General features: G+C 45.0%; 1 protein-coding gene across 4 annotated transcripts in view; it reads left to right on the top strand.

The window, feature by feature from the left end:
- Window positions 1-1,453: 1,453 nt before the first annotated feature.
- Window positions 1,454-16,676, top strand: part of KDM1A (lysine demethylase 1A) — a 31,004-nt gene continuing 15,781 nt past the window's right edge. Inside the window, exons 1-8 of one of the 4 annotated variants that reach the window (XM_056557028.1) lie at window positions 1,454-1,578; window positions 11,861-12,026; window positions 12,867-13,000; window positions 13,093-13,171; window positions 13,738-13,830; window positions 15,186-15,292; window positions 15,554-15,635; window positions 16,223-16,332. In XM_056557028.1, the coding sequence (XP_056413003.1) occupies window positions 11,876-12,026; window positions 12,867-13,000; window positions 13,093-13,171; window positions 13,738-13,830; window positions 15,186-15,292; window positions 15,554-15,635; window positions 16,223-16,332 (756 nt within the window). In that variant the 5' untranslated portion in view covers window positions 1,454-1,578; window positions 11,861-11,875. Of the gene's footprint in view, window positions 1,579-1,630; window positions 2,110-11,860; window positions 12,027-12,866; window positions 13,001-13,092; window positions 13,172-13,737; window positions 13,831-15,185; window positions 15,293-15,553; window positions 15,636-16,222; window positions 16,333-16,676 lie in introns of those variants that run through there. The other 3 variants (XM_056557026.1, XM_056557027.1, XM_056557025.1) reach the window with 3 other exon arrangements.

The raw sequence follows: 16,676 nt of genomic DNA, 5'->3' as shown, positions 1-16,676 counted from the left end.
CAAACTTTGAACCCCCGTTTCACCCCTTATGGGGTGGAATTTTAGAAAACGTTAAAACACGTGTTTCTTTATCTCTAATTGTTAGCCCAAAAACAAAGCTTCATGCTTCTAGCTTCAAATATGACAACTTCCATACAAACTTTCAACCCTTTTTCACCCCCTTAAAGGGGTACCCCGCCCCTAGACATCTTATCCCCTATCCAAAGGATAGGGGATAAGATGTCAGATCGCCGGGGTCCCGCTGCTGGGGACCCCGGGGATCGCTGCTGCAGCACCCCGCTATCATTACTGCGCAGAGCGAGATCGCTCTGCACGTAATGACAGGCAATACAGGGGCCAGAGCATTGTTACGACTCGGCTCCGCCCCTCGTGATGTCACAGCCCGCCCCCGTCAATACAAGTGTATGGGAGGGGGCGTGGCAGTCGTCACGCCCCCTGCCATAGACTTGCATTAAGGGGACGGGCCGTGATGTCATGAGGGGCGGAGCCATGACGTCACACTGCTCCGGCCCCTGTATCGCCCGTCGCGAGTTCGCTCTGTGCAGTAATGATGGCGGGGTGCCGCAGCTGGAGAACCCCACTTGAACTGAGGTGATCGCCCTAATGAGCAGGCGCTGACCTCCTAATCAATCCAGTGCTTCTGTGGCTGCCTGTGCACCCCCTCAGAAACCTACACCAGCTCAGAGCTGCCATGGGATTCCACTAGATTATAAAACATGGCAGGCTGTGGTGGCCCCGCCCACTTTTTTTTTCCTCTCTCCCAGGGTCCACAACAATTACTGATCACTGACTGCTGTCCCTACAAACAAGCTCCTGCCCTATATGTGTTACAGATATTAGATATAAAGCAATAGGCTTTTTAGGGTTGTGCTCCTCCTATCCACAGAGATAGACAGAGAGCTTCCCATCTCCCTCATTGTCTCTAGTCAGGGCTTTGATAGGTTATATACAGGGGTAGGTTCTAGAAGGGGCTGCACACTCCGCTCTGCCCCCATGCTGTTATCTACAGGTAGTGCATCCTCACAGGACTCTTCCACCAGCCATCTCAATGGGATCCATAGGGTGCCCAGCTGTGGTCGTTCTGGTTACAATGATGCAGATATGACAGAGCAGGTTTTTTTTTTCTCTTCTTTTTTAACATGGACTTTTGTTTTAATAACATGAATTTCCACTTCACTGGGGACGATAGTTACATAATGTTTCTCCTAAAGAAAACGCTACTATGTGAATGAGGTCTTAAAACCTTTGCACAGAAACCAGACTGCAAATCGAGCAGGAAGTATGGAGGCACTAGTGCAAGGGGTAAAGTTCTGGGGGCTCCCGTTGGCAGTGGTATGGTGTGTGTGTATGTATGTATATATATTATACACACACGTTATATACATATGTGTGTCACCTGCCCCCTCCCCGCGGCCTCCATGCCCCCCAGGGAGACCTCCCTGCCAGAAGCACCCCTGTAACCTCTCCACATGACGTACAAGGAAGTATGGGGCTGTGTATTGTGGCCTAAGCGCGCTCCAGGCCAGTCGTGTCCACCCTCCTCTGCCCAGAGCCCGGGGGCAGCCGCTTCAGTGGCAGGTGAGGTACCAAGCAGCGGGGGGACAGTCGTGGCGGACGCCCAGCGGTGGGCGGAGCCTGTAGCGCGCTCCCGTCGTCCAGCGCGGCGTGCCTAGGTCCTGGTGCCTCCATTGCCCACAGACACAAGGCTCAGACCACCGGTGTTCAGGTCTAGCGACCACTACTCCACCCATCATCCTCGCACAAGCTCCACCCTCTCGTAGGCCCCTCCCCTTGATCCAAAGCCGCCATCTCAACTCGATGCTTACTGCTAAGAAGTCCGAGTCCGGCGGGGGTGGTGAGAACGGCGCCGAGTCTCAGCCCCCCGCATCCTCCTCTTCATCCTCCTCCTCCTCATCGTCTTCTTCTATTATCATGGCCTCGCCAGATACCGGGGTGCCCCTGGAGAGGACCCCGAGGAAGAAGGAGCGGGCCTCTCCGGGGGCAGAACATCATGGAGGTTCCTCAGTAGTAGGGATCATGGCCGGAGCAGATGGGGGGCAGTCCGAGACCCCCGAGGGACGGCGCACGAGTCGTAGAAAGAGGGCAAAGGTGAGTAGGTCGGGGGCCATCGTACGATCGAATCGCAGTGCGCCATCTGCCGTGCATCATTGTTCTGATCGCAGCCCCCGCCTGGGACCTCGGTAACATTCATTGGGTTACATAAGGAATGCTCTGCAAGTCTGATCCGGATCAATGAGAGTGTAACGTGAGACAACATCGCGATCCCTGTCTGCAGTGGCTGATAACAGGGAATAATAGCGCACGCGGCTGCTTGTGTGATCGGATGAGCCACAATGCCCGTGTACACACAATGCGATCTCGTATCAGGATGTGTGATCGCAGTCTAGAGGTTACGACGACCCGATCCGTGAGGTTATGGGAACACATAGGAAACAATGGGGCAGATGTGATCACCTCTTCCAGGGGGCCTCCAGCTGTGGCCAAACTACAACTCCCAGCATGCCCGATAGGGCATGCTGGGAGTTGTAGTTTGGCCACAGCTGGAGGCACCCTGGTTGGGACCTATACACAGTGCAGTATTTCAGGTTTTGGATATTACTCGTGCAGTATGCCTATTATTCTGGCATTTGTGCTGTATCTTTTCCTATAGGAACCTACTGGGGACATTGTATCTATAAATAAATAAATAAACAAACATCCCAATTAAACAAGGCAATCCTGCATGAGAGCCATATAGCCCCTGATCTGATGGGTGTCCTGTATACTTCCCATTTAACATATAATGGGAGCCAGTGTCTTGTTGGCATTCATACATTGATGGTGCCCTTTATGCCCAGATTGGTGAAATGGTGCCCCCCCCAGAGCCTGTACTTCCTGGCTTTGTGCAGAAGCGCTGGAGACTGTATTGTGAGCCATGTGCTGCAGCTGTTGCTGCAAACAATGAGTTTCTTAGAGAAGGCTGCCATTCCTTCCAATAGACCGTGACATCACAGTCCACTTACACGTCATATACGTAGGGATCCACTAATAAACCGGGATATTGTACTTGCCTAGCGCACCCATTGGTGGCGGGTTGTATCTAATGCAAATGTATCTAAGCAGCCTCAGTCAGCCTTTGTTCACCATATGCTCTTATTGTTACAATAGAGCTAGGAGATCAGCAGCTGCCACAGACCTCTGGCACTGCTTGTCTCCAAAAAGAAGCTAATATTGGTGAGAGAGCTGTTTTTCCTGACCTTTCATTGCAATTAGAGATGAGCGAACTTACAGTAAATTCGATTCGTCACGAACTTCTCGGCTCGGCAGTTGATGACTTTTCCTGCATAAATGAGTTCAGCTTTCCGGTGCTCCGGTGGGCTGGAAAAGGTGGATACAGTCCTAGGAGACTCTTTCCTAGGAATGTATCCACCTTTTCCAGCCCACCGGAGCACCTGAAGGCTGAACTAATTTACGCAGGAAAAGTCATCAACTGCCGAGCCGAGAAGTTCGTGACGAATCGAATTTACTGTAAGTTCGCTCATCTCTAATTACAATGTTGCTACATACTGTATTTCTAGCACCCTTTATCTCCCAAAGGAGCAAAGCATCAGGCTTGCTGAAATCCTGCAGATCCTTAGGGGACGCCCCTATATGCAGTAGAGTGTCAGCCGTTTTCCTAGAGATTGGCAGGATCAGCTGTCATTTTTGTATGTATGGCACAATGAAGGAGAAGATCTCAGGTCGGGTCTTTGCTGTGAAATCTATCTACATTGGAAATGTTATCAAAATGGATATTTAAATCTGTAATCCATTGATTTCAGTGAGAATACTCTAGTTCTAGTGTATTTTTATTACATTTTTATATATTTTTAGTTGACAGCGGCATTTAAATGCATGTTAGAGGTATCCATTGGTGGTGCTGTGGGTCATATGTCCTGGCGGCCGGAGCTTTTACCTAAGCCTCAGTAGCTGCCGATGTGCAGCTATTAATAGATGCTGTCTGTAGCAGGCTCTACCAATAGAGCACATATTTAAAGGGGTACTCCGCCTCTAGACATCTTATCCCCTATCCAAAGGATAGGGAATAAGATGTCAGATCGCCGGGGTCCTGCTGCTGGGTACCCCCGGGATCTACCATACAGCACCCACCTTTAGCGGCTTTTGGAACCACTGGAGGTCCTCAGGCTGAGTCCATCTCGACCACAAGGACGGAGCATAGTGACATCACGGCTCCGCCCCTGTGTGACGTCACGCTCCGCCCTCTCAATGCAAGTTTATTGGAGGGGCGTGACAGTTGCCCCCTCCCATAGGCTTGCACTGAGTGTGACGTCACACGGGAGGGGGGGGGGGCGGAGCCGTGACGTTACTATGTTCCGTCCCCGTGATCGCCAGTAATCAGACCCGGAGCGAACACGCTCTGGGGACTGATTCTAACTGGGTGCAGCATGGAAGATCACAGGGGTCCCCAGCGGTGGGACCCCCGCGATCAGGCATCTTATCCCTTATCCTTTGGATAGGGGATAAGATGTCTTAGCGCCGGAGTACCCCTTTAATGGATCCATACAGTACATCATCAGGTTCTGCATTGATCTGTGTGAGCCATCTAATAAGGGCTCATACAAGTCCTCTGTGTGGACTAATAAAGTGTAGAGAGGAGAAAAAAAATAGTATTAACCCCTTCCATAGTAAAAAATTAAAATCATCCCCCTTCCTTTCCATTTTTTAGATACTAAAAAAAGTAAACAATAAAAACATAAAAATATTTGGTATCTCTGTGTGGGGAAATGTCTAAACTATTTAAATATAACATTAAAGGGGTACTCCGCCCCTGGCATCTTATCTCCTATCCAAAGGATAGGGGATAAGATGTTAGATCGCCACGGTCCTGCTGTTGGGGAACCCGGGGATCGCTGCTGCGGCACCCCGCCATCATTACTGCACAGAGCGAGTTCGCTCTGTGCGTAATGACGGGCGATACAGGGGACGGAGCAGCGTGACATCATGGCTCCGCCCCTCGTGACATCACGGCCCGTCCCCTTAATGCAAGTCTATGGCAGGGGCGTGACGACCGCCACGCCCCCTTCCCATAGACTTGTATTGACGGGGGCAGGCCGTGACGTCACGAGGGGCGGAGCCGTGATGTAACGATGCTCCGGCCCATTAATTGCCCATCATTATGTGCAGAGCGAACTCGCTCTGCGCAGTAATGATAGCGGGGTGCTGCAGCAGCGATCCCCGGGGTCCCCAGCAGCGGGACCCTGGCGATCTGACATCTTATCCCCTATCCTTTTGGATAGGGGATAAGATGTCTAGGGGCGGAGTACCCCTTTAACAAAAGCACACGGTAAAAGGGGTAAACATAAAAAAAAAAAAAAATTTTTTTTTTTCCACACTCCCAAAAAAATGACATAAAAAGCGAATGGAATAAATAAAAGTTGGATCAACATCAAAATGGTAGCGATAATAACCACAGATCACAGCACAAAAAATGAGCCCTCAAATAGCCTGGTGTATGTAAAAATAAGCTATAGCGGTCAGAAAATGGAAATTTAAATATGTCCAGGTCCAGTGTTGCCAAAGTTATGTCCATTTAATCTCCTGTTCTAGTGCTGTGTACTATGGAGGCAGGAACTGGCTCACCGTGCTCCCATGCCTCGTCGATATTTCCCACAGGCTCTCAGATCCTAGCGACGTGAAAGTGAACACATTTGCATATAAATGGGTGTGCAGAGCGGAAATATTGAGGAGGCAGGGGAGCACAGCGAGCTGCCTCCCCGCCTCCATTGGGCTCAGCAGGCAATATTAGACCTATTAAAGTGAACACTCATTTTAATGATGTTCACCTGCACTATAACCCGCAGTAAACCTACCTTCTTTGCTGCAGACATGTGTGGTGTGTCTTCATCCTGAGGCTTTGCAGTCAGGTTTTAAAGGGATACAAAAAACATCTTATCCCCTATCCAAAGGATCATGGGGGTCCTGCTGCTTTGGATAGGGGATAAGATGTTTTTCGGCGGAGTACCCATTTAACTTCTTAGCTGAGCTTTTGTTGCTTTTAGATCTCTACTTTCTTAAAGGGAATCTGTTATGTTGAAAATGCTTGTTATAGAGCAGGAGAAGCTGAACAGGTTGATAAATATCTTGTATTTTATCCGTTACCTGCAGTGGGCAGTCCTACTCAATGACAGTGGGCAGTCCTACGACAGTGGGCAGTCCTACTCAATGACAGTGGGTAGTCCTACGACAGTGGGAAGTCCTACTCAATGACAGTGGGTAGTCCTACGACAGTGGGCAGTCCTACTCAATGACAGTGGGCAGTCCTACGACAGTGGGCAGTCCTACTCAATGACAGTGGGTAGTCCTACTCAATGACAGTGGGCAGTCCTACTCAATGACAGTGGGTAGTCCTACGACAGTGGGCAGTCCTACTCAACCTTCCATGTATGAATGTGCATACAGAGATAGCTGTTGCCCACAGCATGACTCCCTATCTCATTCCTGGGACCAAGCATGGTTCCCATCTAAATCCAGGTTCCATCATGGCTCTTCTTTTATTCCTTGTCCCCAGCATGACCTCCAGTCTCATTCCTAGTCCAGTGCCTGACTCCTTATCTCAATCCTGGTCCCTAGCAGACTCCGTATCTCAATCCTGGTCCAATACATGGCTCCCTGTCTAATTCCTTGTTCTTGACTTGGCTCCCCATGTCATTCCTGGTCTCTCTAATGGCTCCCTCTATTTCCTGGCTGCTAGCTTGTCTTGCTCCCCAGCATTGCTTACCACCTCAGTATGCCTCCTCAAATATCATTTCTGCCCACCTACTTATTTCTGGAGTCTGTTGCAAGAAGATATTTGGAAAGTGCACGAATAGCAATTCCCACCGCCATCGGTGGCAATAGTGATGTTCCTGTAAACAATTGCTAGGCAGTGGAAGACTTCAGATTTCACTTGGTTACAGTGCGTATCTGTTGCATATTAAGGGTGCGTTCACACAGAGTAAATGAAGAGTAATTCATGCCGAAAAATTTACGGTTGGAAAAAATTTTTTTTTATTTTTGCGCGGAATTTTTATTGCGCGCGGACATGGGGGAGAAAGAAGTGAAGGGTTTATCAGCCATTTCTGCGCAAATTGCCCACGAAAACTATGTCGGGCGGAATTTTTTTTACCGTTGACCTCAATTGATTTCTGCTAGCGGATTCCGCTTGAAGAATGAACATGTTCTTTCTTCAAGCGGAACGGAATTCAGCGTCGGAATTCTGCTAGCAGAATTTCCGCAGTGTGAACAGGCCAGCAGAAATAACATTAAAGTCAATGGGCAGAGGAGATGTGAATTAGTTTGGAGCGGAGAATTCAAGAGGAATTACTCGAGTAAATTCCTCTTGAATTACTCCGTGTGAACGCACCCTAAGAGGGAATTAAAGGACCCTTTTAGCGGTGGTCTCTAACATGTGGCTCTTTGTTTGTTGTGAAACATCCACTCGGCATACCAAGCAACTGCTTGGAGACCAGTGCATTATAGTTAAATACTAGTCCTAGTTACTGCCTTTCTTTTTGGCAATCTGCCTTTCTTTTTGGCAATCTTGCTGCTTAAAACAAAAGTGACAGTATTAACTGTTTGTTCCCCAGGACTGGCAGTGAACTAGAATTTCTCTTCATTTGCAACTGTACTGAATACATTAATGTATACAGTTCTTCTATACTGCTGTTTATATGAATTGTTATAGCCAGGCATTTGACTCTTTTTTTTCTAAAGAGGTGTTTTCCCCCAACAATAGTCTGGTTACTATGGGGGACACTTATGAAAGTTGCCCATAGCAACCAGATTGCTATTTTCATTTTGAAGAGGCTATCTGGTTGCTATGGGCAACTTTTCCTCTGCACAGGTTTTCATAAATCTCCCCCTATATCCTGTTAATCAGTTGATCTGTTCTAAGAATGCAGAAAGTGTTGAATTACACTGCAGCACCACCACAGGGCAAACGAAGCATTACACTTTGCTCAGTAAAATCAAAGGGTTGACAATGGAATGCAGATTTCTGCAGCATCCTTTCAAAGTGTATTTATTTATTGGGCAGAATATTTTTGTCAAATGTCCCAGTGTAATAAAGAAGAGTACTTACCCTGCCTGATCTTTCCCCCTTGCTGCTGGATGCCCAATTGTCCGGTCTCTGTTACTTTGACATTTTTTGCAGACAGGAACTGTCCTCTCAGCCTATCATTGTCCTGTGTGGGCGGTTTCCAAGCTTTTCAGGAAGCAGGAGGAAAAGGGCCACACCTGGGACAGGGGAAGGGGCTAGGAAAGTATTCTTCTTTTACTGCAGTCCATGGCAGACGTTAATTGTTAATTCAGTATAGCCTAAAAGAGTGACTTCCCAATGGTGAAAACTCATCATTAATTTAGAGGAAGTTCTTCTTTCTCATAAAAGACTTGACCACGTGGTTGGGCTAACTTCTGCGCTGTCGGTTCATACCTTCAGTATAGGATCTGTCAAAAATTCCAGACAAACCTGATGTAGCCCATTAACTTCATTTAGGCCTGTTGAACACTGTGTGTCTTGAGTGTACAGGTTCTTTTTTTTTTTTTTTTTAACCTTGTTTTAAGCAGAGCGATGTCGAAGCATTCTGCTCCCATACCAGGCACATCAGTTACCAAATGCCTTACTGATGCCATAGTGGTCTCCCCATTTCATATTTTGTGGGGCTTTCCAGAACTTTTTTTAATGTATTATTTATGTTTCTTTTTAATAATGGCCTTTCCTCAGGATGGGATATCAATATCTAGTCTGTGGCGTTTCATCACCCAGCAACCTGCTGATCAGCTGTTTTATAAAAATCACCAACAATTAACCTCTGGTCCAAATCCTTAGATAAAACTTAAAGGGGTTGTGCGCTGCCCTGCCTTTCAGAGCTCCGCTCGCAGCGTCCAGAAGTTCATTACTCCGAACGCTGTGTGCGGGATTCCGTGTTCGCGGCTGCCCCCTCGTGACGTCACGCCCGCCCCCTCAACCAAAGTCTATGGGAAGGGGGCGTGACAGCGGTCGCGCCCCCTTCCCATAGACTTTCGTTGAGGGGGCGGGCGTGACGTCACCAGGGGGCGGCCGCGAACACGGAAGCCCGCACACAGCGTTCGGAGTAATGAACTTCCGGACGCTGCGAGCAGAGCTCCGAAAGGCAGGGGAGCGCACAACCCCTTTAAAGGGGTAGTCCAGTGCTGAAAAACGTATCCTCTATCCTAAGGATAGGGGATAAGTTTCAGATTGTGGGGGTCAGACTGCTGGGGGCCCCCCGCGACCTCCTGTACAGGACCCCGGCTCGCTGGCCAGATAGCACGTGTCGACCACCGCACGAAGCGACGGCTGACACATCCCCTCAATACAGCGCTATGGCAGAGCCAGAAATTGCCGAAGGCAGCGCTCCGGCTCTGCTATAGAGTTGTATTGATGGGGCGTGTCAGCCGCTGCTTCGTGCAGTGGTCAACACGTCCCCTTCCCGCGGGCTGCTGGGGCTCCGTACAGGTGATTGCGGGGGGGCCCCAGCGGTCGGACCCCCCCCCCCCCGCAATCTGAAACTTATCCCCTATGCTTAGGATAGGGGATACGTTTTTCAGCACTGGATATCTCCTTTAACTTTTAATAGTACTACTAAATAAGAGTCCCTTATAAACCTAATCACAGTACACAGTTGTATCAAAAACGTGACCATTGCAGAAATAAATGTCTTAATGTCTAGATAGTATCCGTTAGTTACAATTATAAAATGTGTCACAGAGGTGATACAAATCTTAAATGGCAGACTAACTGGTGTTGCAATGGCTCAATGCTCTTGGCTCAATGCAAGAGTATACGGATAGTTAGCAAGTAGAAGTCAACTCTAAGGTAGCACATAAGGGAGCAACGCATAAACATAGAATATTATATTGGGATGGCAATAAAACACCTCATAAAAAGACATCATATTTCCGCATTGGTCCTGTGTGTCACATCTATGAGATACCTGACATGGGGCACACATAGACAGTAAGGGATACATGGTTCCCTTCATGACTGATATCTGACAAACAGTGAGCAATACTTGTAGTTATACCCATGTACATGCGGGCAATTTTCATAATGCAGGGGTGTGGAATTTTTTTTTTTTAAACTACTTGTCCAATGGACTAAAACAGAGCCGAATCTACTTGTCCCTCATAACATTCCACTTGTCCAGGTACAAAATAATGTTAACCCAAATAGTATGTAAATAAGGTCTTTTGTTAATAAAAACTTGATAGGCAGACCAGTATGTCACACCATTAGGTGGATAGGGTCCTTGATAAGTAAGTATGGCCCATTAAAGGAAAACTGCAGTGCAAAATAACTTATCCTGACCTCCGGAACTGCATGTCGCGGGCGACGGGCAATACAATTTCCACATCCCTGTAATGTATTGTACATATACAGGCCATTACTGGGGTACCAATAATATGAGTGGCTATCAGTGTACTATTAGGCTACACATAACTTGTTGCTATCTATGACTGTATCTATAAGGCCTTCTTCATGAATTGCTAACCAAATGGTTCCCTGATGAACCCGACATAATTGGTACAGGGGAAACCCGTCGGAACTAGCTAGAAATTTTTTGATATCTCTAAACCAGGTGTATATATTTGATATCCATTGGTTTTAAAGGAAAACGGTCACCCATTCACCCACACTAAATCCGATACACCGGGTTATTGCAGGGTTGCTGACCTATATACGTACCGGCCCGGTCCCTCTGAAGCTCGGCTTCTTTGAGTATTCATCAGCTCTGGTCACTTGAGCTCTCAGTAGGCACGAGCTTACCTGACCAGCGCCGATGAATATTCAAATCCAGCTGGCGGCCTGCCTCCAGCGCACAATTCAGCGCTGGAACAAGGCAAACTTCAGAGGGACCGGGCGTTGGACTTCAGGTATGTATATAGGTCAGAAATCACGCATCGGTCTCCTGTTCACCCACACTATAACCCAATGTATCTGGTTTAGTGTGGGTGAATGGGTGACTGTTTTCCTTTTAATAATGTTTGGGTGTGATTGTCACTTTTTCATTTGTGGTAAGTGGGGACACCCCTGAGCCCTTGGAACATCGGCAACACAATTAAGGTATATTACAGCATTTTCTATCTCTTCTAGTTTTTTTTTGTTTTCTCCCTCACTTACAAACAGGCTAGGTAACGGCACTGTGATTGAGGCCACCATATTAAGGAGGGGGGCCCTCAAAAGGCAGGGACAGAAGAGGGGGAACTCTAGAGTTAGAGAGCACAACTCTCCTTACTGCTTTCCATATGCAACCCCATAGGGTAGGCCTCCACAATACATGGTAATGCAATGAAGACACATCAACTAATCGTAATCCGCATCTATCCTTGGTCTACTAACCATCATTAATACTTTTACCAACGTGATGTTCCTATAGCGCTTCTTATGTGCCCTCATACAGTTGGAAACAGACGGCTCCATATACTGTGTAGTGGCCATACCGACTTATTGCGACTTGACTCCTATTAACTTTAATAGAAGCTAGTGTAACCCAGCATGACCACTACAGTGTATGGAGCGGCCTGCTTTTGGTTCTGCATTGTGTATTCCGGGACCTCAGCTGACTGTCAGGGGTGCTGGGTGTTGGACCCCCATCGATCAGATGTTGGCGCCCTATCCTGAGGTTAGGCTATTAATACATTTCTGGAATGCCCATTTTAAAAGGGTAGATGAGTTTATTAAGAAGGACCCCACTGAATTTCCTTTTAGTGAACTGAAGGTGCCTGAGTAAGAGACTTTGCTGGTCACGTTACCTAACTGCTGAAATTTTATTCACATTCTTGTTCTTTTTACATTTTCTAGGTAGAATACAGGGAGATGGATGAAAGCCTTGCCAACCTTTCTGAAGATGAATATTATTCAGAAGAAGAGAGAAATGCAAAAGCAGAAAGAGAGAAGAAAGTGCCACCACCCCCGCCACAAGCTCCTCCAGAGGAAGAAATTGATAGCGAGCCAGAAGAGCCCTCAGGTAGATGCTGCTAAGTGGTTTGTAGTGGTCTCATAAACTTACTCTTTCACTACCACAACAATTTTCACATATACAAATAAAACCTGAAAAGAAAAAAAATTCTAGATTATTTTATTGCATCTGTTATTTTCTGGAACTCACGACCCCCGCAAATCAGAAAAACCAACAACCTTTCTGCCACTACTCTATGACCGGCTTTTACCCTCGTCTACCTATACTTGTAGATTGTAAACTCTTGCAGGTTGGATCCTTTCTCCCGTTGTAACAAGTCCTTATAAGTTAATGTTTTTTTTAGTACTTTGTTATGTACTAAAACACCATGTCATATGTAATGCTGCTTTAAAACAAATATGAACAGACTACAGAGCCTTATATTTCATGATGATTGTTATCTTACAAAATGCCATCCAAAACACTAAGTAGACTCTAACAGGACAGTCCATTCGGACTTTCCTTTCAGCAGGCAAGTAACATCCATTAAACATGCTGCTTGCATGACTGGTAGGGTCACACAGAGATGCGCTGCCGGCAGCCACTGAGCGACTGCAGAGCAAGCTCCCTGCTGCGGCCAGGTAGCGGTTTGTGTCAGCTCGTGACTGTTGGTGGGAAATCCACCGCTACAAGGGAGTTATAGGGAGCCCGCTATGCAGTCACTTTGTGACTGCCGGAAGCACATCCACAGTGTCAAATATGCTGCGGATACGCTCTGTGTGACACTACCCTAAACATGCTGGTGCTGAAATGCTGATATACTGCAATGCAGTGTTCATTGGTCATTCATCAGGTCAGGTAGTTAGTGTGCTTGCATTTTACCAAGAATAAGCTTTCCTTTCTGTTCAGGTGTAGAGGGTGCAGCCTTCCAGAGCAGACTTCCACATGACAGAATGACTTCCCAAGAGGCAGCGTGCTTCCCTGATATTATTAGTGGCCCACAACCAACTCAGAAAGTCTTCCTATATATCCGGAATCGTACAGTGAGTATGAATATACATATCATTTGTGGCCATTTACAACTAGTGGCTGTGGACTTGCTTTTGCTTATGTTGTTACTTTTTCTCCCTTATAGCTGCAGTTGTGGTTAGACAACCCAAAAGTCCAGCTGACATTTGAGGCGACACTTCAGCAGCTAGAAGCACCTTATAATAGTAAGTTCTTATGTATTTAATATGGTTATGGCATTAAAGTTTACCTGTCAACAAAAAGTTTATATCATCTAGATAATACCATTCTATGTATATTTGTAATATACATTGGTTAAAAAAATGTGTACATTTTTGTCCCTGCAGCTATTGCATGTGTGTCTCTATGAGGAGTCCAAATACAGGAAGTGAGGGTGGACAAGCAGGGCTCTGTGCACTAAGAAAAAGCAGGACAGTGTGCACTGAGACTCTATAACATGCTCCTGGCTCATACATCAGGATGATTTACAAACCAGGAGTCTGCACAGATCCCTGCTTGTCCTGCCCTCACTTCCTGTTTTTGGACTCATTATAGAGACACACAGACAATAGCTGCAGGACTGCATTTTTTCACTCAAAAATTTAAACATTTTTTAACCAATGTATGTTACAAATATACATTTAATGGTATTATCGAAATTTTTATATAAAAAGCTTTTGTTGACGACAGGTACACTTTAAGCTAAAGTAAATTATACTTGTTGAAAAGTAAAAAAAAAGTCAGATTTTAATTTTTTCTTTTTCTTACGTAGGTGACTCTGTGCTGGTTCACAGAATACACTGCTATCTGGAAAGACATGGGTTAATTAACTTTGGGATCTACAAGAGACTGAAGCCTTTACCAAGTGAGAAACTGAAAATTTCAACAAATGCTTAAAGGGGGATTCTAGGAAAAATGTTATACATACACACATACTCACTCACTCAACTGGCTCCAGAAAGTTAAACACATTTTTTTAAATTACATATATTAAAAAATCTTAATCCTTCTAATAATTATCAGCTGCTGAAGTTGAGTTGTTATTTTCTGTCTGGCAACAGTGCTCACTGCTGACATCTCTGCTTGTCTCAGGAACTGCACAGAGTAGAAGAGGTTTGGGATTTGCTTCTACTCTGGACAGTTCCCGAGACAGGTGTCATCAGAGAGCACTAAGACAGAAAAGAACAACTGAACTTCAGCAGCTCATAAGTACTTAAAAGATTAAGATTTTTTTTTATTTTTTATAGAAGTAATTTACAAATCTTTTTAACTTTCTGGAGCCAGTTGATATATATAAAAAAAAGTTTTTCCCTGGATAACCCCTTTTTAAAAACTTTCTGCTAATCTTGTATGCTGTAATAAAAGTAACGGCTCCTGTATTGACACTAATGTAGAAAAGAAGAAAGTCCACTTTCAGCTGTTCCTATTCCAGACCTGCTTATTTTGCACTAGATGAACACCTTGTTACTTTTTTCTCCATTGCTCTGCTCCGTAATAAGAGCAGAACAAATAAAATATGGATCTGATGCCTGCAGAAGACCAGCGGCACCTAACAAACCCCATTGAGTTTAATTTGGACTGTCAGGTTTTCATGTTGGTTCCTAGAACTTAAAGGGTTATTCCAGGAAAAAAAATGTTTTTTTATATATATCAACTGGCTCAAGAAAGTTAAACATATTTGTAAATTACTTCTATTAAAAAATCTTTTAATCCTTCCATTAATTTATCAGCTGCTGAAGCGGAGTTGTTCCTTTCTGTCTGGCAACAGTGCTCTCTGCTGACATCTCTGTCTCGGGAACTGCACAGAGTAGAAGAGGTTTGCTATGGGGATTTGCTTCTACTCTGGTCAGTTCCTGAGACAGGTGTCATCAGAGAGCACTTAGACAGAGAAGAACAACTCGCCTTCATCAGCTCAGAAGTACTTAAAGGATTAAGATGTTTTAATAGCAGTAATTTACAAATCTGTTTAACTTTCTGGAGCCAGATAACATATAAAAACTTTTTTTTCCAGGATAACCCCTTTAACCAGGCAAAATAGCACAGTATCTGCATCAGATGCCTCTACCAGAACCTTAAAATCAATGTTAACCTGGCCTTACACTTTTGACTTATTATGTACAGTATATAATTTGCCCAAGGCATTGATACGTGAACTGTTTCTATTTTACAGGGCAGAATTTCAGACCATATGTTAACCATCTTGTTTCTTGTCCTCTGTAGCCAAGAAAACAGGAAAGGTGATCATTATTGGCTCAGGAGTGTCTGGTTTGGCTGCAGCTCGCCAGTTGCAAAGTTTTGGGATGGATGTTACTCTCTTAGAAGCAAGGGTTAGTAAAGAAAACCCATTCAAGTTTTTATTACCATCAACGCTTTACTATTCTGAATTAGTTTTCTAATGTAATGAAAGATCTGCATTGCCTACTGGGATATTTCTAACTGGCATCTGGATCAGCTCCACTTACCTTTTCTCCTCTTATCCAGTGTATATCATGCCTCATTACTGGTCATTTGGCTAACAATAGGGGCTATTTTTTTTTCTGTGTGGATTATCGGGATGTTAGATGAAGTAATATTAATTTGTTATACAGGACCGTGTTGGAGGAAGGGTCGCTACCTTCCGTAAAGGAAATTATGTTGCAGACTTGGGTGCAATGGTAGTCACTGGACTTGGTAAGTTAACTTCTCTTTTTAAACAATATAAAATAAATGTAATTTTAAACAGTTAATTTGATTGTTTATGGTGTGATCTCAGGATCAGGTGTTTTGAAGCTAAAGGCAGGAATGGATCATAAATGGAGGACATGCATAATGGAAAGAATGAGGAGGAGATTTATCAAAACTTGTGCAGAAGAAAAGTTGACCAGTTTCCCATAGCAACCAATCAGATTGCTTCTCGCCTTTTTTAAAAATTAACACGCAATCTGATTGTTTCCTTTGGAACATTGGTCAACTGTTCCTCTGCACAGGTTTTGATAAATTTCTCCCTGAGACTTCTCTGTTTGTTTAAATCCATTCCAGAGTTTGGCCTCAAAATTGCATAAAAATATATAGAAACCCACCCTTATTATGGCCTTGTGTCTGTGGATAATTCCATTGGAGCTGTTTAAACTTTTACTACAAAGGATGTATTAAACAATTGCCACAGCTCGAATTGGATGTGTTAAAAAATAATGTGTGAAACCATTCTTCTAAAATGTTTACATTTTCTGCTATTGTGGTGCGTGTATAGGAACATTACAGTCTTCACTTTTCTATAGGTGGCAATCCAATGGCTGTCATCAGCAAACAAGTCAATATGGAACTGGCAAAAATTAAGCAAAAATGCCCTCTCTATGAAGCTAATGGACAAGCGGTACTTGTACAGAAATTAAGTCAATACTCTTTTACTATACTGCAATTTTCATTGTATTGTATGTTTTGATTTATGATAATGTTTACAAGTTGAAAAATCCAATGTACAGCTGTATATTTACCATAAACTGGCAATCTTCTGTGCCCTCTTGTCATGGTCCTAGTATAGCCATAAAAGTTCTGCCTGCAGTCTACATACTAGAGATGAGGGAAGTTACAGTGATTCGATTCTACACGAACCTCGCAGCTCAGCAGTTGCTGACTTTATCCTGCATAAATGAGTTCAGTGCTCCGGTGGGCTGGAGACTCTTTCCTAGGACTGTATCCACCTTTTCCAGCCCACCGGAGCACCTGAAAGCT

The sequence above is a fragment of the Hyla sarda genome, chromosome 2, assembly GCF_029499605.1.
Source record: "Hyla sarda isolate aHylSar1 chromosome 2, aHylSar1.hap1, whole genome shotgun sequence".
Taxonomy (NCBI): domain Eukaryota; kingdom Metazoa; phylum Chordata; class Amphibia; order Anura; family Hylidae; genus Hyla; species Hyla sarda.
Note: the sequence above shows the minus strand (reverse complement) of the source record. Positions and strands in the feature narration are given on the sequence as shown.